The following is a 16,337-nucleotide window of genomic DNA, read 5'->3' on the forward strand; positions in this document are numbered from 1 at the left end:
GAGACTTCTGGAAGAGTTTTCAGTTCTACTTTTGACTGCTTAGAAGGTTTTTGGGTTGGTTTTGTGTGTGTGGTGGTCTGGTTTTTTTCTTCTTTAGAATGAAGGTGTAGGAATATTCTGTATTTTTCCCTGTGGGTCTTCCCTCCTCTGATTTTAGATCTCATATTGAAAAATCTAAGCAGTAGATTTCAAACACAGTAACCCCAGTCCTGCCTCTAGCTTTCTAAGTCACTCCTGTTGTAGCTTGTGTTTGGTGTCAGTTTCTGTGTAGCTGCCTCTGCATGTCAAAATGATCTAGCAGCAAAAGGAGCGCAAATCTTCCTAGTGCTTTCATGTCTCTTTGATACACTTTAAAACAAGCAAGCAAGCAAATAAAAAAGCCTCTCAAATAAGTGAGGCACTGCATTAAAAAAATCCTACAAAAGGGCTGTGAGGCCAGATCAAAGGCCTGTGAACTAGAGGGGAACCTTCCCATTGATGTTAACAGTGTTTGGATCAGACCATAGATTAATGACGGTACTGAAGTTTCTCTTTGTGTAATTAGCAGCCAGATGTGTAAAGAACAGGACAATACTACCAGACAGAAAGAGGGACATGTACCTCACTAATGCTTGTGAAAACTTTTCCCAGTGCTTTGATTAGATCTTCCTTTACTGAGTAATTAAAACAGGTTCAATTGTTGTTCTGAAGGTGGAAACCAATCAGACTGTTATGGAACTTTCCTGATGCTCACATGTATTTTTGCTTTACCTGAAAGTATGGGGTTGTGATGCTTTTGTCTTTCTAATTGTACTAGAGGTGTTTAGGAAGAGACTGGATGGGGTGCTTGGTGCCATGGTTTAGTTGATTAGATGGTGTTAGGTGATAGGTTGGACTCAATGATCTCAAAGGTCTTTTCCAACCTGGTTAGTTCTATTCTATTTCATTAAGAGGCTTGGTTTTGCCTACACAGAAGCCAGGAGAAGCTTTACTACTGAGCACAGTAAGGTCAGAGGTTGTCTGCTGATGAGAGTCCACACTAAATCAAAAACCTTTGCTTGGATGCATATGGTGTGTTTGCATAGCTTGGTGGGCTCCCATGAACATGCAGCCCACAGGAAAGCTAAACAAACATGCCTCTGTACATATGGCATTCTGGGGTGCATCGAGAAGTGTGGCAAGCAGGTTGAGGGAGGCAATCCTCTATTCTCCCCTAGTGAGGCCTCATTGGGAAAGCTGTGTCCATTCTGGGCTTCCTGGTTCCAGAGGGACAGAGACTTGCTGGAGAGGGTACAGAAAAGGACTACAAAGATGACTGGGGACTGGAGTGTCTCTTATGAAGAAAGAATGAGAGAACTTGGTGGTCTTAGTCTGGAAAAGAGAAGGCTGGGGAGGGGATCTTATAAATATCTACAAATACTTGAAGGGTGGGTTTCAGGAGGGTGGGACTAGTCTTTTGCAGTGGTGCCCAGTGACAGGACAAGGGGTAACAGGCACAACCTTGAACATAAGAAGCTCCATCTGAACATGAGGAGAAATTTATTTATGGGTGCTGGAGCACTGCCTGGAGAAGTGGTGGATTCTCTACCTCTGGAACCATTCAAAACCCACCTGGATGTGTTCTTGTGTGGCCTCTAAGTGAACCTGCCTTGGCAGGGCGGTTGGACTGCATCTCCAGAGGTCCCTTCCAACCCTATCTTCTGTGTGATTCTGTGATACAGTGAACGAACAAGACACATAGCAATATACCCCTCCATTTTCTCAGTTAACATAGAATACATCAGCATTCATTCATTGGCTGTTCTGAAGTATGGTAAAGGATATATGTAATGATTTTATGTTGTTCAGGTCTCCTAAGATGCAACTGATGCAAAGAAACTCAGGCAGTTGGACTTACATTGTGAAGGGCTGCAAGAGGAACCACTTGCAAATGGTCTGTCATGGGCAGTTCATGCAGAAATGGACTGTCAGGAGTTGTAAGCCCTCTGCAGCCATCTGGGCAGCTCCATCTCTTAAGACCAGCAAATACCTTACCCAGCAAATGTGGTAGTGAGGCAGTGAAACGGTTGTGAGCCTGCTGGGGTGCCTGGGCTGGCTGACAGCCCCCATCCCAAGATATGTGGAGTCCCTTTGCTGTTGCAAAACTGTTTTCTGTGTTAGATTTGAAACTGTGTTTACATGTTGTTTGCCACGAGAACCCTATCTGGTCTGTGATAGAAGCAGCTTTTGACATTTCTGAGTAAACTGTTTAAATTAGCTGTGGGCAGACACTAGAAATGCATCAGTCTAATTAGAGGGCTTTTGTTTATTTTAAGAAAGAACTTAATGAATCCTTAGGAGAAATCTGAATATAATTACACAGTGTGCTTGCTACTTCCCAGTCTGCTCAGCACTGGGGCCTCCTGCTGCATTCATGTTTTTGTCAAGATGACTTCAGTTTTGCTTGAGAAACATGCTGAGCTGGGAAGCAGGCTCAGCTATAACTCTCAAACGCCTTCAATGAGAGGATAGAGTCCCATGGAAATAAAACTGAATAAAGCATTAAGACTATAAACCAAAGACAAAGAGTTCTGGCAACTTAATGCAGAATCTTCATGGTGTCTGCACAGACTCTTGAGGCACCTCCTTATTGGAGCTGTATGTTCTGTTGCTGAAGGTCCTGCCTCAAATGCAATCTTGAGTTGCCCTATCTCGCCCATGTGAGACAGATTTGGGCAAAGGAGCCTCTTGCACAGCTTCCTCCTTGATGGTGCTGCTCTAGCCATAATCTCTGCATGAGTAGGTGGTTATGGCAGGTCTGTTGTCTCTTATCTAATAGTCTAGCAGTTGGAGCAGCTTTCATCTCTTGATGAATGTGGCCCTGTACCTTCTCCTTCCTGCTTCATCTGACCTGATAGGAAAGTGGAGTAATGAGCAGACATGAGCTTCTCCCAAGTGAGAGTTGGGCAGCTGCTTGACACTACAAAGGGAGTGAGTGTGCAAGCTTGGACATTAGACCAAGGTTTGCTTTCTGGTGTTGCCATTGTTTATCTTGCTCAGACAGTAATTACTGAAGGCAAGATAAAGAGCCAGTTGCTGGAAATTAAGCCCAAGTTTCCTGACTTAGTTCTTCTGACCTAACCATAACCTTAAACTTTTTCTGTAAGTGAAAACAGTGAAAGGGTGATGGAAAAAACCCAAACCAGTGCAAACAATTGGTGTTCCCTGGAAAGAGGGAGGGAGGAGGGAGGGCTGGGCAGCACACCCTCAGCAGGTCAGACTAGAGCTTTAGTTTGTGAATGGTTGAATAAGGTTGAGCATAAAATGCCCCTTAGTTTTTAATGAACAGCAGAAGCATAGCAAATAAAATACACCCCAGCAAGGAAAAATCAAACTAGATGCAGCATCTTATTTAAAGGCTGAATTAGGCACTGTAAGCCACAGTTGGACAGTAAATATTGAAGCAACCTTCTGAATATGCCTTGCAATATGTATCTTGTTTTAAATACTCTTTTTATTTCGCTTTATATCTTTCAGGCTCTCCTTTCAATCTATTTCTTAATTAGCCTTTTGCCCCTAAACTGAAGAATAAATGGGATCTGAAATGAATTTAATAGGACCTCACCAACTAGCCACTGCTGATGGATTTTCTCTTGCTGAAGGTCCTCATTTGTTTGGTAAGTCACCAAAGTAGGTCCAAATAGCAAGTTACCTGTTACTCAGAAACCTCAAGAGTGCAGTGAAGTCTCAAGTCAAGGACATGTGGTTGACATGTGCCAACCTTACAAAATTTTTAGTACCTATGGTATTAATAACAAATTATGTCTGTGGTTTTGCTGTAATCTTGCATGCTATTGCTCTCGCCACTGCTCACAGCACAACTTGATGGCTCTTTAGATCACCATTTATCACCTGAAACCATTAAGCAGAGACAGACTTTTCTATGTAGGCTGGATGTTATCTTCATGTGAGTCTCCTAAATCAAGCTGAATAGATATATTTTTCAGTTCATTTGTGATGAAATTCTACTGCAATCTATTTGCATTGCCATCTTATGCAAATTCCTGAAAGCAATTTCACCTAAATTAAAAACATTGTCTTATTAAGGCTATTAATAGCCTATTCTCTTAACCCCAATGCACAAGAAAACTCATGATGCAGGCTGGAAAATAGTCCTTGCTCCAGCTCCATGGAAATCCTCAAGGCTAAACATGGGTTTGTTAATGAATTCTTGGTCAATAGTTTATAAGCATGGAGAAGCTAACTTCTGTTATATGTACTGCTAAGGAAAAAGAGAGGAATAATACATCTTCTAGCCTTTTGGCAGCAGAAGGGGCTTCATTAAGTAAAATGATGCATTCAGGGCCTTGTGCACAATAGAGACCCCCACAGAAAGCTGCCACACTTCAGAAGTTTCCAGTCCAAATAAGACCAGAATTCTGACTTTTTTAGTGCTGGAAAAATTAAAACCATAACAATTTCATCTGTCTGAAGCTAGAATTGTAGCTCAGGCCTGGAAGGACTCTAACACTCAGAGCCATTGCTGTGGCAGAGCTCTTCGATGTTGGGAGCATCTCTCCAAATCAGACTTCTGTCCATCTCCTGGCTCCATACAGCAAAGCTAAAGCACTATCACTTATGATAAGCAAAACTCTTTGCATTAGTGTGTGGTGTTGTGGGCTTTTTTCCCCCTAAATATGTTGGGTTTTGGTGGGGGAAATGTTTTAACATATATGTAAATAGCTAAACCACTTCCTTGCTACCTGTTAATTCCAGTGTCAGGCCACGAGGAGAACAACAATGCTTTTATCTAGGGTGCCAAATTTTTTAGTCAGTCTTCCCCTTAGAAGTCCTACATAAGTGAACTGCTTCACATTTTTAACATTACCCCCCCCAATATCTGCTTTCTCCTAGTTGTTTCATTGTGCTTTACCTGACCATTACTGTTTATAAATAAGGGAGCATGTTCACCTAAAATACTTTCCCTTCACACTGAAATCTTACTCAGAAATGGGGAGTTCTTCAGTGCAGGGATTGTCTCTCCCATAATAGGTATTCAGAGCTTAGCACAATGGAGATTTAATTCAAGCTGACATTTCTGTAACAGAAAGGAATGATGTATTAAGGGGTTGAATGTGGGGTTCTATTAGGAAGCAAGCTTAGCGCACTCCATGCTTCACTTAAGCTGACTGCTGCTTTCTATGGCCACTTGGCCCTGTTTTGTGGGATGTCACTCAAGTCTTGGAAGGTAATTCTTGACAAACTTGGTGTCTTTCCATTTTATAGCTAGGGAAGAAAAGCCCATCAGATATAATATGTAACTGAGTCCACAGAGAGACTTGCTCATTGTGAGAATACCACTGTCTCCTCAAAATGCCCGTAGGGAATGGGTTGGCTTCTTCATTTCGTACTTGTAAATTACTTGCATCTTTTCAACGCTCAGTTTTGGCAGGTATGAACCCAAAAAGCAGGAAGAAAGCTTTTCTTTTTAAATTACCCTTAGAATATGCATGGATGCTAGGACTGATCACAGCTCTGATGTAATACAGATGAGAAATTGCCTCAGCCCTTCCATCTAGCCTGTCCACATCCCTCTGCAGTGCTTGCCTACCCTTGAGCAGATCAACACTCCCCCTCAATTTAGTGGAGTCTGCAAACTCTTATAAGTTTGGGGTTTTTTGATGTCTTGACAGTGTTGTCTTGTAATGTGACATCAAAATACAACAAGGTTAGAAAGCCATCCGCCATCCTTATTGTACGGTCACTGGCTGAGAACGCTGCTTTTGGGGTGAATGAGCACTCTTGAAAATCAAAGTAGGCAAGGAAGAATAAACCAGAAAATGGCATGTACTGAAGGGGAAGAGAAAGAAATCTTTCCAAACTAGCCTTAAATGAAATGCCACTGAAAACTGTTGTAAGGAAGACAGCAGTGCCTAAAGTGAGTTAGAAAGGCTGACTCCTTCGAGATGAATTTGTAGTTAGGCTTTTATTTAAAACCCCAAGTAGTAGGGTTAAGTGTCCAAATGGATTAAACAGCTCTAGGATCATAGGATATGTTAAATAACTACATGTCTTTAGGACCACCTGGCAGATGATGCAACATCTGGCTTTATTCCTGTAGAGAAGATAATTAGGCCAGTAACAGACCCCCAGATCAAAGGGGAACAAAACAACACAAATTAAAACAGAACATTGTGCATGCATAAGGACCATGAGGAGAGCCAATACAGAGTGGCAATATGAGGAAAAAATAATTCAGACAGAAGGAATGCAGATGAACAGGGCTCTGAGAGTGAAGGTTGAACCACCAAGCAAGGGCAAAATCAAAATGCATTTGTGTGATGCTTTCTTTTGTGCATGTGAGAGTCATGTGTGGACCATAGCTTAGAAAGGAGATCCTTTCATGAAATAAGGCTCGTCTTGCAGTCTGGAACTTAATTCTCTGCCTATTTGTTTCCAGGTGTGATTCTTAGACATACCTCTGGTCACAGATGGGATGTTGGGTCTCAGTGGGCTCATGCACAGTGCTAAATGAAAGAGGATGAAACTGAGATACACAGTACCTTTAACTGTGCATCTTAACACTACATAACTGCTCTGGGGCTTTGGTTTGGATTGCTTCAGTAAGGCCTTTGAGACTCCAGAGACTCTTCCCAAAAGGCGTCAAGGGCGCAGCTGCAGTACTTTTTGGTCCTTTGACCCTACACTGTCCTCTAACACTCAGTGGAGTTTGTATCTTCCTGCCTTAGCTGCCATTAAGCCAAGGTATGCCACACAATCTTCTGACTTCATGGAATTCAAGAATGGCTTAGGTTGGAAGGATCTCCCTGTCATAGACAGGGATGCCTCGACTAGATTTGGCTGCTCAAGGCCTCATCCAACCTACCCTTGAACACTCCCAGGGAGGAGGCATCCACAACCTTTCTGGGCAACCTATTCCAGATTGTCACCACCCTTCTTCCTAAGAACTTCTTCCTGACATCCAGTCTAAATCTACTCTCCCTCAGCTTAAAACCATTCCCCCTTGTCTTATTGCTAGGCACTCTTATGAAAGATCCCTCTCCAGACTTCGTATAGGCTCCCTGGGGTAGCATCTAGCACACCCCTCAATGTTACAGATGCTGTGAACTGAAGTGACCTATACTAATCATTTCTGAGAGCCAGAGGAAAGCTGCCTGGGCCCAGAAAAGTGAAGTCTGCAATGCAGTGCAGATTCCTTCTGCCTGATTTAGAGAGGTAGTTGCCCCTATGGCACACAGAGAATTGGTACTTGACATTTGACCCTGGGGCAAGGACACCTCCCTGGCACAATTGTATCTTGTCATGCAGATGATGTCCAGTATGGCCTGAGCTCTTTGGACTGTTCTGGTTTTTTTGAGAGTACAATATTTCTGTGCTTAAAAAAACCATCTGTTAATCCAGTCAGGTAGGACATGCTGCTTGTGATAATTGAATCCATTACACAGGATCACCTGGCATCACTAAAACCTATTGATAAAAACATTGTAAATAAACCACAATGCCTGGGCTACTTGGAGGCAACCCCTTGAATGGTAACCAAATTTTACCCAGGTAAATCCACACTGGGAATGGACATTGCTATTGTTTCAGACATCTACAAACAAGTTTCTCTGCAATGAGGTTAATCAGTAAACTATATAACCTCTGGCCTGTATCACTCCTTTGCTAGTCTTCAAGAAAGCTCTCAGAGTAAAGAAGTTAACAGGATACAGACAAAGCAGAACTAAGAAGTTTTATGTAGTCTATAGGGGGGGGAAAAGAGAGAGCAAGGAGGACTGGGTACCTTAAGGAGAGAGTATTTTCCTTCAGGAAATGGTCAGACTGAGGACAGCCTAAGGTAGGATATTGCTGTGTTCTTGCTTGGATGTGTTTGCTATCTATTCTTCTTTCTTGAAAGTGTAGGATGCTGGAAGGTTATTTTAAACCAAGTGATCTTTAAAGATCTGCAAATAATCTGTTTGGAATTAAATCAGGATTTTAGCAGTTATGCTTTGGTTTTCAAATGACTTCATCTTCACTTGTGTTCTTCCTACTTTAAATTCCTTTGTGAATAGCTGACAGAGATTCATGTTTTAAACCAGCTTAGAAGTTGTTTTTCCCTCTTTAATTAGCTTTATGTTAGTGGAACAATAACTTTTACATTAAAATGTGATCTCATTTTAATTCCTGTAATATTGGGAATAAAACTACTTTCAGTCTGCACGTAACCTTAGCATAATTCTCCAAACTGAAAGCACTTCCTTTAGTTCCCACAGGGAAAATCTTTACACTTCTCCAAGTGGCTAAAGCCACTCAGATAACTTTGGTTTTGTTTTATGTCTCCTGTAAAATATTCTGTGCAAAATGTAAAGGAACCAAAGCAAAACTCTCCTATGAGTTACAGTTTAAAGTGGTATTGTGGAAAAATATTGGCTACATGATGGCCACGCCATTGGTGTGGAGGTTTTACTTTGATTTTAGGAAGCTTTTGAGATTTCTGGGAAGTAGGGGGTTTAATCAAAATAAATAAAACAACAACAAAAAACCCTACCCAAGTTTTTATTTTCAAAAGACAATCTGAAATGGAACAAAAAGAGCAATGGGTAGATTCGGATTGGATGTTAGGAAGAAGTTCTTCCCCATGAGGGTGGTGAGACACTGCCACAGGTTGCCCAGGGAGGTGGTGGAAGCCTCATCCCTGGAGATTTTGAAGGCCAGGCTGGATGTAGCTGTGAGCAACCTGATCTAGTGTGAGGTGTCCCTGCCCATGGCAGGGGGGGTGGAACTGCATGGTCCTTGAGGTCCCTTCCAACCCTAACAATTCTATGGTTCTGTGATCATGAAGTCTGACTTTCTAAAAGATTGCAAAAGATCTGCAGCTATAGGTAATATCACTTTTCTGTGTGCTTAAGTAGCCTTTCTTTAAAGAAAGAAGTAAAAGGTATGTTCCTAAAAGTCTTGCTGTATTGCAGTGAGCTTGCTCCTGATTTCACTTTCACTGCTTACGCTGCTGCAGCTCCCATGGTTTCAGTGGGCCGGTTCACACTTCACGGTGGCATGAGACCAGCCCAGCTTAGACTTCTGCTAGTATCTATGTGGATAAAAGCTCATGTACCTTCCAGCTGGCAAGATAAGATTATTTCTCTTTTGTGATAAGAAACTATTTGGTCTAGACTCACATGTACTTTGCAAAGCACAAGTCCAAAAAATCAGTCTGGCTTTCAAGTGTCACTCAGGGCAGCAGCTGACCCTATGCCTCTGAATGCAGAGCCCCTTCTGCTTTTGCTGGAACTGTGGGATGGGGAACACAGCTCAAACTGTGCTTTTGAATCAGGTCATAGAAATATTTTTGTTCCAGTAATTGTGAGGTATCTAGTTTCTTTTTCAAACTCATAATTTGTTTCAAATGGGTTTTGAAATGGTTGGTTGGGGGGGGGGGTGTAATATTTTTTTCCAAACATATTTCAGAGTAAAAGGACTTCTTTAACTCAAAATGAGTGAAAGTTTCATTATGAAAGCTCCTTTATGGAACACCTCACAGTTTTCAATAAATACTTTTAGGAATAACTTTAGAGCACTGGTGCTTTGGAGCAGGTTTTTTCTCTCAATATTTAATTCTAGACTCATTGATAATTTGGGGGAATTGGTGTCTTGAAAACTGGCTTTGGTCTGCTTGGAGTAGAGAATGGTGTCTTGAAAGCTGGTTTTGGTCTGTTTCACTGAGGCAGTCCAAGTTGGATGACTTCAAACAGCCCTACTTAGTAACAGAAAAGAGAGAGAGAGAAAAGAAAACGTACAAAAAATATAAACCTCCCCTTGCTGGGGGTGGGAATCCCCCAAACCTTTAAGCTAAGGGAGAACCTACATAATTACAACCTCATTATCTTTACAAATCCATCTGATCTCCATAAGTAGTATCAGAGCACTTCCAAGAGTTTTAGCTGTAACCCTGCATAAAACACAGTTATGTCCTCTCAGGCTCTCTCTACCCTGTCTGTTCTTCCTTTTCCCCTCCATTGCTCTGAGAATGGGCTCAATTCAGCTAAACTATTTGTACCTGATGCAGAAGGGAGAAAAGAGGAGACACTGGCTGGTTAGGTTTTGTCTCCCATAGTTAACTTCACACATTAGGACCCACATTTTTCTTCATCATTTTTTTCCCTCCCAGAAGTAGAATTCATGACTGAAGAGTTTTCTAAGCATACCAGTAACCCAAATGGACCTAAAGTTGTTTATTTAACCCCCCAATATTGTCTCAGGATGTGCTGCAGTTCTTTGGCCATTCTGACTGAATGCACTGAAACTAATCCTTTTTTCTGTAGAAGGATTTTTTTACCTTCTCACTCTTTCAGATGCCCAAGCAGGCTGGTGTGGAGCTTTAGTGGAGTTTCCTATGGATGACACAAAGCTAAAAATCAACAAATTCTTCCTTTTCATTTTGAGATTATCCCACTTTCCTTCAGCATGCTCAATCAACTAAGTAATTAATAACAGGAAATTTGACATGGGTGTCCATGGTGAACAGATTCATTTCCAGAGAGACTGATCTCTGATCATCTGTCTCAAAATTAATACCAGATTTCAACCTGAAGTACCTTGACCAAACTCAATGAGCAGAACTCTCACCAAATGGTAAATATAATTAAAGACTCCTTGAACAATAGAGGTCAGCATCAAATCACTGCTGTCCTCACCCTTTAGCTGTTCTGCCACCGCTGGCAGGTATCAGTGGCAATTTGCATTTGATGCATGAAGCTGTAACTTTGCCTCAAGGCTCTTCCATGGAGTCCTCACATGCCTGTGTTCTGTCTTGGGTCTCCATATGTCTATGGTGTTTATGTAAAGGGCATAAACTTGGGTTTGGGGAGTACCTTCTGCTATTCTTCTGCTAGTAGAGTAGTCATAGACTCATTAAGGTTGGAAAAGACCTTTAAGATCATTGAGTCCAACTGTAACCCAGCTAAAATGACCACTATATCCTGAAGCACCACATCTACGTGCTTCTCTAGTCCCAGGGTTGGTGACAACTCCACCTCCCTGGGCATTCTGTTCCAATGCCTGACCACTCTTTCTGTACAGAATTTTTTCCTAATAGCCAATCTAAACCTTCCCTAGTACAATTTCAGGCCATTTCCTCTCATTCCATCACTAGTTACTTGGAAGAAGAGACTAAGACTGGCCTCACTACATCCTCCTTTCAGGTAGCTGTAGAGAGCAATTAAGATCTATCTTTAGCTTTCCCTTCTCCAGACTAAACAACCCCAGTTCCCTCAGCCCCTGGCCTCTTCTAAATACAAACATAATTGAACTAATTGTTAATAATAAATGACACCATTATTCTTGTTTGGTTTTGGTCACACTTTCCCAGATGTACATCTTGTTGCTTATTAATGAACTGGGACCTCAGCATTTGCTATTGGCAAAGATGTCCTTTTGACAATGCAGCAACTACACAGATCCAAAGGCCTTGTATGGCTTGTTGTGCACCATAAAGTAGCAAGGGCAGAATGCTGCAGAGAGTCTGAGACCTTGAAAGAGAAAAAGTAGGTGAAATGACAAGGTTAGTTTCTGGCACTGACTGAAGTGAGACAACAGAGCAAAGGCTCCCCTGCTATAGATTTAACTTATTGTTGTCATTGCTAATAGAATAGAATTAACCAGGTTGGAAGAGACCTTTGAGATCGAGTCCAACCTATCACCCAACACCATCTAATCAACTAAACCATGGCACCAAGCACCCCATCCAGTCTCTTCCTAAACACCTCCAGCGATGGTGACTCCACCACCTCCCTGGGCAGCACATTCCAATGGCCAACCTCTCTTTCTGGGAAGAACTTCTTCCTAACATCCAGTTTGAACCTCCCCTGGCACAGCTTGAGACTTTGTCCTCTTGTTCTGGTGCTGGTTGCCTGGGAGAAGAGACCAACCCCCACCTGGCTACAACCTCCCTTCAGGTAGTTGTAGACAGCAATAAGGTCTGCCCTGAGCTGCCTCCTCTCCAGGCTATGCAACCCCAGCTCCCTCAGCCTCTCCTCACAGGGCTGTGCTCCAAACCTCTCCCCAGCTTTGCTGCCCTTCTCTGGACACATTCCAGCAAGTCAAGATCTGTCCTAAACGGATGCTCTCTCCTCTTAGCATTTCTTCATTGGCTTTGCATCTTCAGAAACAGAGGAGACTGGGCAGGGAACCAGTTTTATGTGATGAAAAAAACCTTTTTGATGTGCTTCTGAAACACTGTTAAGCAATGGCCACATTAATCTATGATTTCCTTGTAAATGCTACTGTTGATTCCAACAGAAGTGGGACTCAGCATCTTCCTGGAAAGATGCAACATTTCTCTCAGATTCTCTTCTTGGAACTAAGGAAATAATTGTGTCATTGTTTTCATGGAAGAGCAAGACTTTGCTTTCTCCAAGAGAAAACATGAAGCAGTTTGCAAGTAACTTTGAAATCACTCTTTTCAGCTGTGTGGCATGGGATTGGTTTTAATGCCCCTTACAAGCACTGCTAGATGTTGTTGCAGCACAGGGGAGGAAAAAAAAAAAGACACTTCAATTATTTACATTTTTTAATCTGCTATTTAATGGGCAAAGCTAAGGTAGGCTCCAGGTATTGTGTTGATTCCAACAGGAAAGGTTGCCGTTCCTTGTACCGCTGCCAGGTTTGTTGTTGGCTTGCAGGTGTTTCACATAAGCATCACACAACTGCTCAGGCTTGTAGGGGCTCAGGTTCAGGCTGCAGAGCCTGGCTGGGTGGCCACTGAAGGCTGGATGACAAAGATGATCACACTTCACCACTTACATCAGGAATATCTTCCCTGTTCCCTCATGGTAACCTCATTTTCCCCTTTCAGGCTTTGCTTGAAGGTTTATTACACATTCTTCATCCTCTAATTAAGCCTCCCTCTTGTTACCTTTGCTCAAAGCAGTTTTTTCCCTGTCATGATGCTTCCATTCACAATTAAATAAAAATTAATATGATGTTTGAGTCTGGATCTAACTCTCATTAATGCCAGAGGATTTTTTGGCTTTTCTTTAGATTTCCTTCATTCTGCTGTGAGACCTAATTTGGCTTGCTAGCTTCTCCGTGATGTTGATTGCTCTCCCTTGTAATTAGCTGCATGGTGCCTGTCAAGAGTGCTTTATGTAAGTGCCAGTGCCAGACTTTTCCACCAATAATACAGGAGTGAATGAGAATGGCTCTGTTACTTCCAAAATAACTTGCAGTGTGGTTTTTGAGGGGACCACAGCAAATCTAAGCTCAGATAAAGCAATCTGTGGTTATGGATTTGAGAGGAACGTCTGGAAGTGGAACCTTCTCTAACAACTGCGGTTTCATGGCAGTACTGGAAATGGATTTTGCATTATTATTTTCCAGGTGTCCTGTCAGAGCCAATGAGTTCTCCAGTGCAAGAGGCAGATGTGTCACCTTACACACAGTACAACAGCGTGCCATTTCCCCAGGTTCAGCCTCAGATTTCCTCGCCGCCCTATTACTCCAACCTGGGCTTCTACCCTCCGCAGCATGAGGAGTGGTACTCCCCCGGGATGTATGAGCTCAGGAGAATACCCTCAGAGACCTTTTTCACAAGAGAGACAGAGATCACAGATATTCCTGCAGCCAAAAAGCCAAGACTGGGTCACTCCACAGGAAGAGTGAAAGGAGAAGAGCTCTGTGTGGTCTGCGGTGACAAAGCCTCTGGCTACCACTACAATGCTCTTACTTGTGAAGGATGCAAAGGTAGGATGCAACCAATTACAGGGTGCAAGTCAGCTAAGAAGCACAAGAGTTTAAAAAAAACAAACCCAAAGTGTGTGTGTGTGTGTATTCCTCTCTTGTTTGTTTATTTGATCTGAGTTGTTGAGCACTTTAGAGATTTCTGTTTAGATTTGGTGAACACTATGTATTTTTTCAAACCAGATTGGCAGCATCTCCACCACTGTCCTGTGATTGTAGAGCACAGCTGGCTAGCCAACAGCTCTTGAGCCATCTCTAGCTCTTGGCAAACTCAAGTGTGGGGGCTTGGAAGCTTGGCTATGATTAGAGGCTGTTCATGCCCACCTCTGCCCGTGGATGGAACCAAACCCATGGAGTCCCCTGGAAGTTGAGTGCTAGGTTGCCCTAGAAATCAGCTGCAAAGCCAGCCCAAATGTTTCCTGTAGTGTGCATTTAAAGGAAGGGGAGGCAGTCAGCTCCCATCTGCAGGCTGTTGCCAGAGAAGCTCTTTCCTCCAGCTCCAACAGGACGTGGTGGGTGTCTGCAGGTTTGGGAAATGAAGGGGTTTCTAATTCTAGACTTTCTTGTAGGGATAGCCCCTGTCCCTAGGGAGGGGGCTTCTTCAGGACATGGGAGATATCTGTAGGCTCAATATCTTGCTGCTTAAGAGAACAGAAGCCCTAAGTTGGGTTCAGGATAAATGGGATGTAGAAAATCACTGCCATTATGGGAAACACAATTGCCAGGTATATTAGAGGAGAGGGACAAAAGGTGTGGAATAACCAAAATTATACTTAAACACAGTTAAGCTGTGACAAGGCTTTCTTACAGAAAGAAAGATAATGCCTCAGCTTTTCACTCAATGCTGTGAGTAAATATTTCATTATCACTTCTGTGAACATTGCTGAACCACTAAAATATCTCAGTGTGCTTTATCTATCACAAATTCATTTGGAGGCACAACAGACCACATTGGTCAATCCCTCTAAACATGAACACAGTTTATCTCAATAATTCCAATAAATAAGAGACTAAGTTATTTCTGCTGTCTGTGTGAATAGTTTCAAAGTAAAACACATAGGAATTAACTCTCAGGAACGCTGCCGTCATAAACCAGAATAAACTCAGTTTTGATGTGAAGATTTCAAGTAATGATACATTTACTCTGTTAGTGAGCTATTCCTACTGGTTATTAGCTTCATTATTAAATATTTTAGCAGTGTTCAAGGACAATTTATAAACTCTGAAATCTGTAAAGACTGTTTCTAGGAGAGGGGTTATACCGCCAGGTAAATACTTGGGCTCAAACCTGTGGTGAAAGGAAATAGGTGTTCCTCTGATTCACTTTGAATTGCTCTTATGTATCCATAATTTTACTGTTTTATTGGGATAATTTGTTTCATGTTTTCACTCTGTTTCATGACTGCAACATCAATTACAGAGGAGAGTAGCCTTGGTCAAACATAATTAAAGCTGACTGATTTGAAGGTAATGCATTCTGCTTCTACAATAAACTGCAGAGGCTGTTAGAGTGCCAGATGATTCAGTAAAAAGGACATGCTGAGGAGGGTGATTTTTGTCTGACAAAGCAAAGGGGATAATGTGTTTTCTAGCCCTCTCATTGTTCTTGTGTATCTGTGGGAAGTTTTCCATGGCTGTACATTACCATCAAAGCATGGTGACCAAAACTGGGCTTGGTACTTCAGCTGTGTTTCTCCTCGGTGCAGTAGATTACCTCACGTGTCCCACATCCGAGTATGAAGTGAGACATTCTTTTTGGCAGCAAGCCTGTTAATTTATGCTGAATATCTGTCCAAAATAATATGCAGATCCCTCTCTGTAGGACAAGAGCTTGTCTTGCTGCACCCTGGCTTCATTAATGCCAGACATTCTCATTCAAAGGGGGAGGCTGTGCATACATTTTTATGGGACTCAGTCCTCTGATTAATATGTTAATTTGTATTTTCCTCCTTTCTTTCTTGGTTAATGCATTCAGCAACACCCTCTGTTCTTCTTATTTTCCTTTCTTGGGCAGAAGGAACAATATTAAGATCTTATTTGCTGTCCTTCATGAGAACATTAGTCTAAAGATACAGGCAGGAGTCTACACTTCAGTGTATTATTTTGATAGGTTACCAGGTATTAACAAATCAGTAGGAGCCATTTCATTAATATTTTACCTATTATCCAAAAGCAGATTAAACAGCACATTTGCTCTCATTCAGTGTTTGCCTGTGGCAAAAAAATAGGAATAGAAAGGCTTCCTTGAGGCTCCTCTTATCTCTGGCATATCACTTCAGAAAATGCTGCCTTGATTAACAATAGTAGCATCAGAGTGGTGGTTCAAAGAACAAAACAGTTCATGCAGTCTTACAGTACAGGGAGAAGCAGAATATGCTTCAAAGCCTGCTGTTGTAGAGGGCATTTCTGAGACAACCTTTGCAGACAGACACCAAAGACTTTCTGGTGTTACCCTCAGTTTATACTGGATTTTAAGGGCCATTTTCAGATGTTACAGAACAAGTATTGCACTTGTTCCATAAAGCTACAGAATAAGTTCTGCTGAAAGAAAAGCTCGGTGGGAATTCCTTCTATGCAGGCTGGTGGTACGAGCTTTTGAGGTCCTCAAACCAATCCTGCTGTCTCTCATGCCAGACTGAGAT

General features: G+C 42.2%; 1 protein-coding gene across 2 annotated transcripts in view; it reads left to right on the forward strand.

The window, feature by feature from the left end:
* The first annotated feature begins 3,501 nt into the window (after positions 1–3,501).
* NR1H4 (nuclear receptor subfamily 1 group H member 4) overlaps positions 3,502–16,337 on the forward strand; it is a 37,993-nt gene continuing 25,157 nt past the window's right edge. For both annotated transcript variants that reach the window (XM_054167874.1, XM_054167875.1), the window contains exons 1-2: positions 3,502–3,635; positions 13,336–13,698. In XM_054167874.1, coding sequence (XP_054023849.1) covers positions 3,551–3,635; positions 13,336–13,698 — 448 coding nt within the window. In that variant the 5' untranslated portion in view covers positions 3,502–3,550. The remainder of the gene's footprint in view (positions 3,636–13,335; positions 13,699–16,337) is intronic.

This window comes from Dryobates pubescens, chromosome 15 (genome assembly GCF_014839835.1).
Source record: "Dryobates pubescens isolate bDryPub1 chromosome 15, bDryPub1.pri, whole genome shotgun sequence".
Classification (NCBI taxonomy): Eukaryota; Metazoa; Chordata; class Aves; order Piciformes; family Picidae; genus Dryobates; species Dryobates pubescens.